The sequence below is a fragment of the Mobula birostris genome, chromosome 5 (genome assembly GCF_030028105.1).
Source record: "Mobula birostris isolate sMobBir1 chromosome 5, sMobBir1.hap1, whole genome shotgun sequence".
NCBI classification, from domain to species: domain Eukaryota; kingdom Metazoa; phylum Chordata; class Chondrichthyes; order Myliobatiformes; family Myliobatidae; genus Mobula; species Mobula birostris.
Window position 1 is genome coordinate 86,869,211 of NC_092374.1, and position 12,981 is coordinate 86,882,191.

Sequence of the window (12,981 nt, forward strand, 5' to 3'; positions counted from 1 at the left end):
TGGCAAATATTTCGACAGAAGTCGTTTGCCATTGCCTTCTTCTGGGCAGTGCCTTTACAAGACGGGAGATCCCAACCATTATCAATACTCTTAAGAGATTGTCTGCCTGGTGTCAGTGGTCACATAACCAGGACTTGTGATCTGCACCGGCTGCTCGTACGACCATCCACCACCTGCTCCCATGGCTTCATGTGACCCTGAGTGGGTGGGGGGGGGGGGTTTAAGCAGGTGCTACACCTTGCCCAAGGGTGACCTGCAGGCTAGCAGAGGAAAGAAGCACCTTACACCTCCTTTGGTAAAGACGTATCTCCACTCCACCATCCAGAGTTGGAAGCAGGGGCCTGTAAACCAATTAATCTGGCAGTAATTATTAGTAAGGTAAAGCTCAAGGGATCACAAGGTGGCCTTTTTCCTCATCAGGAGAGCAAAGGACCTCTTGAGGGTATTCAATGCAACGTCTGGCAAATGAGGTCTTACAGTTTGCTGGAACCTCTTCATGTGACAAAGTTACGCTAGCTGTTCACAGCACCAGAGACCTGGATTCAATCCCAGCCTCTGGCATCGTGTGTGTGTGTGTGTGTGTGTGTGTGTGTGTGTGTGTGTGTGTGTGTGCGTGTGTGTAACTTCTCCCTGTCACCTCATTTCTTCTCACATCACAAACCCACGTCAGTTGGTGTGATAAATGACCACTGAGGGGGGTGAGGGATAGAATCTGAGGGTGATTAATTGGTTCATTAAGGTTGTTAGGTGGGATAACTGACCACTGAGGGGGGGTGAGGGATAGAATCTGAGGGTGATTAATTGGTTCATTAAGGTTGTTATAGCTGGGGGTGGTAATGGAGACAAGCTCCCACTACCTATTAAATGTTCCCTACGGTGTGAAACTCAAATAGCCTCTGCAACCAGGTCCGGCTCCTGGCCATTACATGTAACTTAGCTACTAAGCCTAGCGGAACCGTTTCTACTGACAGAAGAGGGAAAAGTAGGTTACTGGTGCCTTAAAACCAGTCGCTTCGGGCAGACGGGGTTCGTCAGCCATGGCTGGCAGCTCATCTAGGAGAAAGAAAACTCGGATCTCAAACCTCTATTGCCTTATGGCTATACTCATTTATGGGGAAGGTTACGGGAGTAAATCCTGAGGGAAAAATTCCACACCTGGAGTCCCTCAGGCAGTCCTACATTGAGGACAATGCTGCTACTGTTAAACTCTATTGGTCTCTGCTGTTCCTCTGGGTTCATCAGATGCATTTGAGAGGCAAAGCTTGCTACTTGGGCAAGAGCTTGCTCTCCATATTGTACTGGACTGGCTTGTGTATCTAGACAACTAGGATGCCACATCCATGCTTGACCATGACCAACGGAGGCCTACTAATGTAGATTAGTGTAGATGGGGGTAGGGAGTGTTGATGGTTACTGCAGACTGTGGGCCGAAGGCCATGTTTCTGTGCTGTCTCTCTCTAATGAACTCTATTAGGCTGGTAGATGCCTAGCAGTTGGTGCAATCCTTTACAGCACCAGTGATTAGGGTTCATATTCCTTCCGCTGTCCATAAGGACTTTGTACATTCTGCCTGCGATCATGTGGGTCTCCTCTGCCTGCTCCAGCTTCCTCCCACATTCCAAAGACGTACAGATTAGGGTTAGTGAGTTGTGCAGGCCCTGGAAGCATGACGATACTTGCAGGCTGCCCCCAGCGCATCGCTGGACTGTGTTAATCGTTGATGCAAAATGACGCATTTCACTGCATGTTTCGATGTGTGAGAGAAAAATAAAGCCAATGTCTATTCCCTACATGGCCAAGGTATAAATACCATGAAAGTGAGCTTTTTTACGGCAATAGCACAGCACATTACAAACATGTGAAACGCAAGTCAAAATAAACATAAAGGTAATCCTTATAATCTTAAAGTTTAAAGCAAAAACACTATCTTAAAAATTCCCCCCCCCCCCCCCCCCCGGGCAAATAATCTGACCCCCCCCCACACCGCCCTTTATCTATTGGACCCATAACTGCAGTGTAAACACATAATGCTGTTTACATTGTAAATACATGTTGGTATTTTGCACATTTTATTTCACAATTGTACCTTAGCCTGTAACTTTATTTTTTTATATAATTATTTTATTCTTTATAATTGTTGGAAATAGAAATTGTTAAAAGGGTATAAAAAAAGAAAAACTGTTGAAATGAGTAACAAATTATGTATTTAAATGAAATACCGAACAAATTAGAACACTACCGCTACCTCTACAGTACTATAGTGTATTCGTTCCCAATAGTTATCGATAGAGGAATTGTGTACGCTGCTAGTTTCTATTGGTTTACTGTAAGTGAACAAAATCAGCACTGACACCTACTGCAGATAATGGACTGCTTTCAGACAATGCTTCTGACAATTATACCCTCCAAAACTTTATTTTAGGTGTAAACTTCAAGATGATTGTTGGTACCTTAAAATTTTTCCACAGTTTCTAACTTGTTGAAGTTACGAAATCGTTTCAATTTCATTCATGTCTGTTTATCTGGCATCTCCAAGCCCGAATGCTTGAAATTACAGTGAGCAAAGCAGTTCAGAATTGTCTTACTGCTTATTTCTTGTCAACTGTCAGTAACAAAAATCACTGCTTTTTGAACGCAAACACACACAACTGGTGCTATTTAAGAACTGTTCCTTCTATGCACGGTGTAGTGTCCAACTGCCACACAAGTGCACACAACTGACACTAGTGCAAAACAGTTTGGTAATTCTCCTGCCCGAGTTAAGCGGCATAGTGTCCCAAATAAGGGAGCCCTGGCTATTTTCTTGAAGGCCCAATTAACAAGTGTCCACTTTACATGTAAGTGTATATCAGGGGAATAAAGTTGACCCTTTATAATCTTTCAGTAAGGAACCACGTAACAGATTGCTCTGAATGGTAGAATCTGTGATGTGATTTGGAATTTCCTGCAACAGATGAAGAACTGGTGGTATTTCCATCAGGAAAAATGTTGCTGCTAACAACTTACGGATGCACTTGGAATTCACTCAGCTAGGATCAGTGTAAGCTGATTTTCCTTTCATTATATGACAGAAATACAGGAGCACTGATGGGAGAGGCAGAGAGAACACCCAGTTGGGAAGTGGGGAGGGAGAAGGACATCAACTCACCAGAGGAGAGTGAGAGGGGTTAGGGGAAGTTTTGTTTGTGAACTTTGAGGACAGTCATGTAAAAGAAGGAAATGCCTGGTCAGAAGCAGAATCTTTTGAAAGGGAAGTGGTTAAGAATTGGGGAACTATAAACAGTGTGCAAGGAAGGCAGGGAAAAACAATAAAGGAAGGATATATATTGGAGGAGCTCGCAACAATGGGCTAGACGGCGAAGTCTGCAACGTCTGCACTCTGACCAATGGCGGGGACACATGAAAGGACTTACTGTTCGTTCCGTTCTTTCCAATCAGATGACGGTGGAACTTTTGGTCGACTGTGATCTCTGTGTAGTCCATTCGGCTCAGCTGGAACAGAAAAACAACACAATAGAGTAACTGCGAGCCTGATGAACTGGCTCTGCTCAGTTCAGCCTTGGGGAAGGGAATAAGAGTTGGTGACTCCATTGCCAACTAGAAATGACTCCAGCGAAGAGGTGAACATTGTGACGGCCCCACTGAGCCAGAGAGTAGGGAATCTGTGGAATGCTCTGCCACAGACTATGGTGGAGGCCAACTCCATAGGTATACATAGGCGGAAGTTGATGGTTTCCTGAATGGTCAGGGCAACAAAGGATATGGCGAGAAGGCATGTGTAAGGGGTTGAGTAGGATCCGGAATCAGCCATGATGGGCTGAATGGCCTAATTCTGCCCCTGCGTCTTATGGTTAGAAAAGTGGATGGTGTGACATGGAAACACTACAGACTGCTGGAATTTGGAATCACAAACATTCTGCTGGAAGAATACAGTGGGTCGAGCAGCATCTGTGGAAGGAAAAGTACTGTCACGGATTTGGGTCAAAACTCTGCATCAGGAGCTAGCGAAATGAATATCCAGTATCCTTGATGGTAGGAAGCATTAATTGACTGTGGAAGGTTGTTTGTCAGACCGGAAGCCCAGGAAAGATGTGGTGTGCAGGACCATCTGTGGAAAATGCAACAAGAACTACATAGGCCAAGCAGGACGTAAACTCTGAACTCATTTATGGGAACATAAACTGGCAGTACGAAGACAGGATCTATTACCGCTGTTCTCAGTACGTGAAAACCAAGAATGACACCACTTTAACTGGGGCATTGTGGAGGTTCTGGTGCAGAGAAACATGAAGCACTCATGACAACTTTTAGAAGCGTGGTTCTTTTCTGATAACTCCGTAAACAAACATATAAAAACAGACACCACCTACAAACCCCTAAGAGCCAAAGAAATGTGAGCCAATAGAATTCAAAGGTCAACTGAAGAGGTAGCCAATCAGGACCGAGGAAAGCGAATAAGGGCCTATATAAATGCGAGGACTTCCCTAGGGAGAAACACCAACAACAGTGCACTGAGGATGTCACCTTGACTGGTGATGAAATGTCTGCAAGGTAATTGTCAAGCTCAGTGAACATTGCAACGTCAGACTAGTGGTATTTCCTAGTGATCAGTTCTAGGCCCATTCCTATTTGTCATCTATGTAAATTATTTAGATAAGAATATACAAGGCATGTTTAGTAACTTTGCAGATGACACTAAAATAGATAGCGTCATTGGCAGGGAAGGTGGTCATCAGGATTTACAGAGATCTCGATCAGATGAGTAAGTGGGTTAAGAAATGGAAAATGGAGTTTAAGCTTTCGACATCTCCAACAGCAGCTTGGAAGACATTGCCTTCGGGTGCAGCTCTGTGGCTGAACTAATTCTATGCCGGTGTTGCTAAATGAGGCATTGCAGGAGAAACGGAACATCATGACAACAGATGCAGCTGTTGGAGGCCTCTGTAGCCGGGTGATCACTCTCTCTCTCTCGATGGTGGGGAAGAGCTTACCGCCAATTCTTGGGTCGAAGAAACTCAGAATAAAAGCGACGCTGCAGACCATGACATTGTAACAGCGAGCTGTTTGTTGGTCTCCCCTCTCACTGTGAAAGGGGGCGACACCCCCGTCCCTTGTTAGTGACAGAGTGAGAGTGAGCGAGAGCAAGAGAGCATGAGAGAGTGTGTGTGAGAGAGAGAAAGAGACAGACACAGACAGTCAGACTACGGCGTCATAGGAAGACAGGGTGGAGAAGGAGGCCTTTGGCAAGCTGGCCGTCATCAGTCAAGGCACTGAGCATAGAAATTGGAATGTTATATATACTGTAGTTGTACAAGTTATTGGTGAGGCCTCTTTTGGAAATATTGTGTTCAGTACTAGTCACTCTGCTATAGGGGAGATGTCATTAAATGTATTGAAGGGACTGAAGCCGATGTTTAGAAATGAGTTAAGTGCTGGGCCTAAACGAAAAGGTCGAATACAGGCCGAATTGAGGTGGCAGGGTTCCAAGTCCCAGAGTGCATCAAAGCAACTGAATCCAACGTTTGGATCACGGCTGAAGCACTGAGCCAGATTGAAAAGGTCAGGGTGTCGGGGCTCGAGACGAGGGTCATGTCGGTTGAGCTCGTTGCTCGGCTCTGCACTGAACTAAGGGACTGTGGATGGACTCTGTGGATTTCAGTTCGCAACGTTATTTGCTGGAGTTTACTGTTTGCATGGTTTGGTTTTCTCCCTCTCCTCCGCACATTGGGTGTTCAAAAGTCTTCGCTTTTGCCGGAACTCAAGGGACTGAGTTATGGAAAGAGGCAGAGCAGGTTGGAATTGTTTACACGACAACACAGGAGAATGAGGGTGATCTTATAGAGGTGTATAAACTCATGAGGGGCATAGACGGGGTGAATGTTCATGGACTTTTCCCTGGATTAGGGAATCAAGAACTAGAGGGTGTAGATTTGAGAACAAAGGAGAGAGATTTAATAGGAAACTGAAGGAGGCAAGTTTTTTTTTCACCCAGAGGGTAGTCAGTAGCCAAATGACCTGAACCTTCACTATCCATGTACCTGAAAATAGTTGAGGCAGGTATAATAACAGCAGTTACAAGGCATTTGGACAGGTACATGGATAGGAAAGGCTTAGAGCAGGGGTTCCCAACCTGTTTTATGCCATGGACCAATACCATGAAGTCAGGGTTCTGTGGCTCTGGCATTAAAATCAAGAATGGTCAGGATGGGGAACAGTTTCTTCCCCCAAGCAAGCAGGCTTCTGAACTCCCTGCTTCATCACATTCGAAATCACGGGTTAATCCGTTCCATACCTTACAATATTTAATTTATACACTTTAGTTCATTATTTATGTGTGATTCATCTATAGGATTTTATCTTTACCTTCATAAGTTATCATGTGTTACGTGTACTACTGTGATTTACATCTTGGTTCGGAGAAACATAGTCTCGTTTCTATATACATTATATGGTTAGATATGTTATATACTGGAGAAATTTCTGAAATGCCCAGTTCGCTGCTGCTGCTACTGTGCGATCAAGAATCTCCAGAGGAAAGGCCCCAAAATCCTCGGCTTTGCCTGCTGCTGGCGGCTGGGGCTGGGGTCGAAGCGCTCGGCAGAGATGGTGCTCAGTGCTCGGTGTCGGAGGACTGGTTGGAGGCTCGAAGTTTTCGGACAGACTCAGAGTCGGACTGTGGTCGGGCATGGCAGGGAGAGTTTTCTTCCTTCTCCCATCTGCGTGAGATCATGGGACTTTCCAGAGACTTTGAACTTTTTTTTACCGTGCCCATGGCCTGTTCTTCATCAAGTTATGGTATTGATTGCACTGTTGTAACTATATGTTATAATTATGTGGTTTTTGTCAGTTTTTCAGTCTTGGTCTGTCCTGTTTTCTGTGATATCACACCGGAGGAATATTGTATCATTTCTTCATGCATGCATTACTAAATGACAATAAAAGAGGAATGCGTGTCCTCATAATCGGATCTAATACATATACAAAGTTAAATGACAATAAACTTGACTTGACCTGACTCCAAGTTGGGAACCTCTGGTTTAGAGGGAAATGCGTCAAATACCTGTAAATGGGACTAGCTTAAACGGGAATCTTGGTCAGCATGGACTAGTCAGCTTGAAGGATCATCTGTGCTGCATGATTGTCACTGGTGTGTCATGCCTTGTTCTCAGTGCCAAGACAAAGGTGGGCAGGGTCAAACACACATGAGACAGTGGAATGCTTGGAGTTGAGCTGTGGGAGAAATGGTCTCAGTGTTTCTTGACCAAGATAGAAGTCCAAATTTCAAAGTACACAGTATATGACACCATATACTACCCTAAGGTTTATTTTTCTGCAGGTATTCACAGTAGAAAAAAGAAATACAACAGAATCAATGCAAAATTACAAAGACTGACAATTACAACATACAAACTTGCAAGTAAATAAATAAATGAACAAATGAATGAATACAAAGAAAGACAGATAGATAAATAAATACATACATAGATACATACTGAGGGCATGGGTTGTAGAGTCCTTATAAGTGAGCCCATAGGTTGTTGAATCAGCTCATTGTTGTAGTGAGTAAAGTTATCTATGTAGGTTCAGGAGCCTGATGGTGTGTGGCCTGAGGCTCCTGTACCTCCTACCCAATGGCAACAGTGAGTAGAGAGCAAGGCCTGGTGGTGACAATCCTTGATGATAGGAAGGGTATATTGGTGTTGACAACTCAAGTGGGTATCAGGCATTAACAGGGAGGAAAGGGCTCGATTCTCTGGATAACACATTATGGTGTCAGCAGCCCAAATAACCAAGGTGGCAAGAGGGTTCTTTTTGTTACAAATATTTTATAACCAGCATCTTACCACTGGAAATGGCAACTGTCAGGTGACAATCGGAAGTGTTTTGCTATTGCCCCACCCTGATCACAGGGGCCAAAGCACAATATGGCAGGCATCCTGGGGCTGACGCAGTTGAGCAATTTGAAACACACCCACCTACTGTGACGTGAGAGGGGGCTACTCGGGAAGACATGGGTTTTGATCAATGCAACTCACAAGCCAAGGTGGAAGGTGAGGTGTGGAGAGATAGTTGATTGGCAGGAGCTGGGAAGTGGCTATGTTTTTAGGGGAAGAATTGAAGAACAAATTACTGACCAGGTCATCAATGATCTCCTGGATTTGGTTTTGAGCAATTTCCACCTCCTCCGTTGGACCCTCCAGTGTGATTTTCTCATCTCCATCAGTGAACTCAATGTGAACCTGCAGCAGACAAGTCACATATATTGCAAAGACACAAGTTATTTTTTCTGTATTTCATTACATCATCAATAGAGGGCACTTCGACTCATCAAGTCTACACCAATGCAAATAGACAAAATGGTGGAGGAACTCAGCAGGCCAGGCAGCAGCTATGGAAAAGAGTAAACAGTCGCCGTTTCATGCTGAGACCCTTCATTAGGACTGGAAAGGATGGGGAGAAGTCATCAAATTGCCAGATTCTACTATTGTCTCTGGTAACCCATTCCAGGCATTTATTAGTCTCCTTGTGTAAAAAAACTCGCCCCTCACATAACCTTAAACTTCCTTCCTCTAACTTCAAAAGCATGCCCTCTGCTACTGGACATTTCTTTCCTGGAGGTAAAGATTCTGACTATTTACTCTATGCCTCTGTCACGTCTCCCTTCAGCTGACTACTCTCTGGGGAGAACAACCCAAGTTTGTCCAACCACACCTTTTGGCTCATTCTCTCTAACTTGATGTGGCAGGTTCCAAGGACACAAATGAATAGGAAGCAGAAGGCAGCCACTTGGACTCTCTGGTCCACCCCAGCATTCAATATGAACATGGCTGATCTATACTGACCTCAATTCCCCTTGTGTGCCAGATCTCCTGTGTTCTTAATCCCACAGTTTCCAAATGTTTTATCGAGGTCCATCTTAAGTACCACATCTAGTCTCCTCAACTCCATTGGGGTGCAGAATTCTAGAGGTCCACCACCAAATTTCACCACACCTCCCTTTTAAATGACTAGCCCTTTTTCTTCTAACTATGTTTCCTTGCACAGGACTCCCACTTGTGTAAAGATCCATGCCTAAAGATGGTGCAGTGCATTGGCCAGAAAGAACTACAGTCTACAAATCAGTGAACTCGAATGAATTATGGACTGCGGAAGTAGACTAACTATTCTTGCCACGTGGTTGAAGCAGATAGAGGTGGCCATTTTGTGAGACTGTCCCTGCACCTCCCCATTTTGTGAACTGTTTAATGAACTGGACCTTGCTGTTGGCGTAGTGGCATCAGCGTCGGACTTGGGGACGAAAGGTCCCAGGTTCAAATCCAGCCAACTGGCTCCCCTGCACGCTTTCCACCCGAGCTGGTGATCTCTTTGGAAACTCACCTGGCAGAAGGCAATGGCACTTGCCTCGTATGCTACGTCAAAGAGGCGTGGAGGAAAATCGTCCGCTAACCGGAGCAACTCCGGATGCAACGTACCTTTCCTTTCCTTAATGAACTGATCCTTACTCTGGGATAACTTAATCAGAACAACTGAATGTGGACACAAGAAGTTTCAGCTAATGATCTGCTAAACCTGAGACCATTCTCAGGCAAGTAGCTACGTATCACGTAAAGTGGCAGGCTTGCAGGAGGAAGCTCAGTGTCTGGGTCACTTGGTTTGACTGCTCTAAACCAGTCACCACTGAGAAGAACAAAGACATGAGGCTGAGGACAGGAACCACAGAACAACACACAAAAAAAAATTGCTGGAGGAACTCAGCAGGCCAGGCAGCATCTATGGAAGGGAGTAAACAGTCAACGTTTTGGGCCCAGACCCTTCATGAGTCCTGATGAAGGTTTTCAGTTCAAAACGTTGACTGCTAACTCTGTTCCATAGATGCTGCCTGACCTGCTGATTTTCATCCAGTGTTTTGTGTGTGTTGCTTTGGATTTCCAGCAACTGCAGATTTTTTCATGTTTGTGATATCATGGAACAATGCTGGTTGTAGTCCTGGACCAGAGCCAATAAGGTGACCAGGTAGGTTAGGTGACCTTGAGCCAATAGGACGGCGATGCATCATTTGAACTGATGAGAAACGCTATAGAAGGAGCTTCAAATGCAAAGGAGCAACAACTCTTCAGAGACCCATCATCATGGATGTGGAGTACCCCACAGAGTTTGAAGAGGGACCACGAGGAACACATGGTCAGCACAGACCCCTTTTCCAGGTATTATCTTCTCTATTTTTTGATTGCTCAGGAGGGTCAGGAAACTTAGTAGGTATGTACACAGGTTGGGTAAATTCGTGTGCTTTTTAGTTGAGACAAATCGGTAAATACAGATTCTGTCTGTGCCTCTCTGATCATTATTACTAAGGAGTGAATCCTTATAACAGGTGCTTACCTTGGGCAGCTGCTGGGTAATCCGCCCAATGTTTTGTCCTTTTTTGCCAATGATGAAGCGGTGAAGCCAAGCGGGTGCGGTTACTTCAGCTACCATCACACTCTTTGCCTTAAAGCACATAGGGAAAGAGATCATAGAAAAGTAAGTCCAAGGCTCGCGGTACAAGCTGGGTAGGGGCAAGACTAACTGAGGTGGAAAGGCACAAGGAGGGAAGACAATATCATTACCGTGAGAATCAATCTTGCACCCATGGGAATAACAGAAGACATGGCAACACACATAAAATGCTGGGGGAACTCAGCAGGTCAGGCAACATCTACTGAAAAGAACAAACAGTAGACGCCTTGAGCTGTGACTCTTCTTCAGGACTGAGATGGAAAAGGAAGGATGCCAGAATGCACTGGGGAGGGTCACTGAATTCAGAAAGAAATCTTAATCATAAGGTTACCCTTAACATCATCCAGATAGCAAAGCAGCGCACACTTATCACAGCCACAGAGAAATTGAGCACATTGTGGGCAAGGTATGTTGGCGCTGGAACGAGTGATTACACTTGTGGGCTGCCCCCCAGCACATCCATAGGTTACACACGCTAAATGCTGGAGGAACTCAGAAGGTCAGGCAGCATCTATGGAAAAGAATAAACAGTCGACGTTTTGGCCGAGACCCTTATTCAGGTTGTGTTGGTTATTAGCACAAACGATGCATGTCACTGTATACTGTGATGTACATGTGATATATAAATAAATTTGAATCTGAGAAGCAGACCCCTCGACCACCAAGTCCACACCGACAACACAGAACAGCAAAGATTTTGTTTCCTGAATACTTTTGGGTACATTTTACAGATTTTGGGCTGTTGATCATAAAAAGCACATTGACATTTCCCTATCATGCACCACTTATTTTGAAATCATCTATATTTGCTATTTCAATTCATAATTCAAGTCAGAATAACTGATGCCATGATTAAGGAAGGCATTTTTGTTGGTCTACAAATCAAACAGGTCAACAATGACCGGCAATTTGAAGAAGTTCTGGTGGGACCAGAGAAAATCACATGAAAGGCATTCAAGAATGTTGTTGAAAATTTTCTTGGCAACTACAGAACACCAAACTATGTGCAGCTAGTTGACAACGTGCTTCAAGTATACAAAACCATGAGATGCAATATGGCACTAAGGGTTCATTTTCTGCATTCCAATTTAGACTTCTTCCCTGCAAACCAGTGTTGTCAGTGACGAGCTTGGTGAAAGGTTTCACCAGGACATTGTCGTCATGGAGAAACTGTATCAGGGCAACTGGAATCCATCAGTGCTGGCTGATTATTGTTGGACACTTAGGCGAGAAGCCTCAAACACTGGCTACAAACAAAAATCATCAACAAAACATTTTTAGCCTTGTTGAACTATTGCAAAGCGTCAGCACTGTTATGCAATTAAATACACTATATTCAATAGAAGTTAATTTCTTGTTTCTCCAAATTCCTATGTGATAAAAATAGTCAAATTATTTTTGTGTTCAGCTTCCAGCGGTCGATCATAAACCAAAAAAAAAATTCTGAGGAAGGAACACTTCTGAAAAAATTTGTAGTCCAGTGTAATAAATAGCACTCACATTATTCTGGCATTAGTACCATTTTAATCTCCCACGTCCTCATTAGCAGCTCCCCAAGATACTACCACTCACCTATTCACAGAGTCAGAGAGTTATGCGGCTCAGAAACAGGCCCTTCTGCCCATTTGGTCCATGCCGACCAAAATGCCTCATCCAAGTTAATTCCATTTGCTGGCGTTTGGCCTTGAACCTTCTAAACCTTTCCTATCCAAGTACCGACACTTCTTACTATCTTAAAAATTGTTATTGTACCTGCCTCAACCACTTCTTCTGGTGGTTCGTTCCACTTCGTGCCAAGTTGCCCCTGAAGTTCCTATTAAACCTTTTCCCTCTTACTTTAAACTTGTAACCACCAGCTCTTGATTTCTACCAACACTGTGTGCGTTAATCAATTAGTCTAACAACATCCACAATTTCATGAAAGTGCCGTCACAGGTAGCTTGGATCATAAGACAGCTTTTAGCACATTGGCCTTCATAATTCAAAATACTGAGTACAGGAGATGGGATGTTATGTTGAAATTGTATAAGATGTTGGCAAGACGAAACTTGGAATAATGTGTACAGTTCCAGCCACTTACCTACTTGTAAATAAGGTTGAAAGAGTACAGAGAAAATTTACAAGGATGTTGCCAGGACTGGAAGATCTAAGTTATAAGGAAAGATTGAATTGGCTGGGACTTTATTCCTTGCAACATATAAGATTGAAGGGTGATTTGACAGAGGTATATACAATTATGAGGGGTATACATAGGTAAATATAAACAGGCTTTTTCCACTGAGGTTGGGTGAGACTAGAACTAGCTGTAATGGGTCTACGGTGAAAGGTGAAATATTTAAGGGAAACCTGAGGGGGAATTTCTTCACTCAGGTGGTGGTGCGAGTGTGGAATGAGCTGCCAGCTGAAGTGGTGGATGCAGGGTTGATTTCATTCATTCATTCATTTATTTATTTATTGAGATACAGTGCCAGCAATCCCCCAATT

At 44.1% G+C, this 12,981-nt stretch overlaps 1 protein-coding gene across 5 annotated transcripts in view; it reads right to left on the minus strand.

Moving 5' to 3' along the window:
* Positions 1–12,981, minus strand: part of LOC140197842 (vigilin-like) — a 269,622-nt gene that overhangs the window by 75,416 nt on the left and 181,225 nt on the right. For all 5 annotated transcript variants that reach the window (XM_072258336.1, XM_072258334.1, XM_072258337.1 and 2 more), the window contains 3 exons: positions 10,381–10,488; positions 8,136–8,240; positions 3,414–3,492 (listed from right to left, as the gene is read on the minus strand). In XM_072258336.1, the coding sequence (XP_072114437.1) occupies positions 3,414–3,492; positions 8,136–8,240; positions 10,381–10,488 (292 nt within the window). The remainder of the gene's footprint in view (positions 1–3,413; positions 3,493–8,135; positions 8,241–10,380; positions 10,489–12,981) is intronic.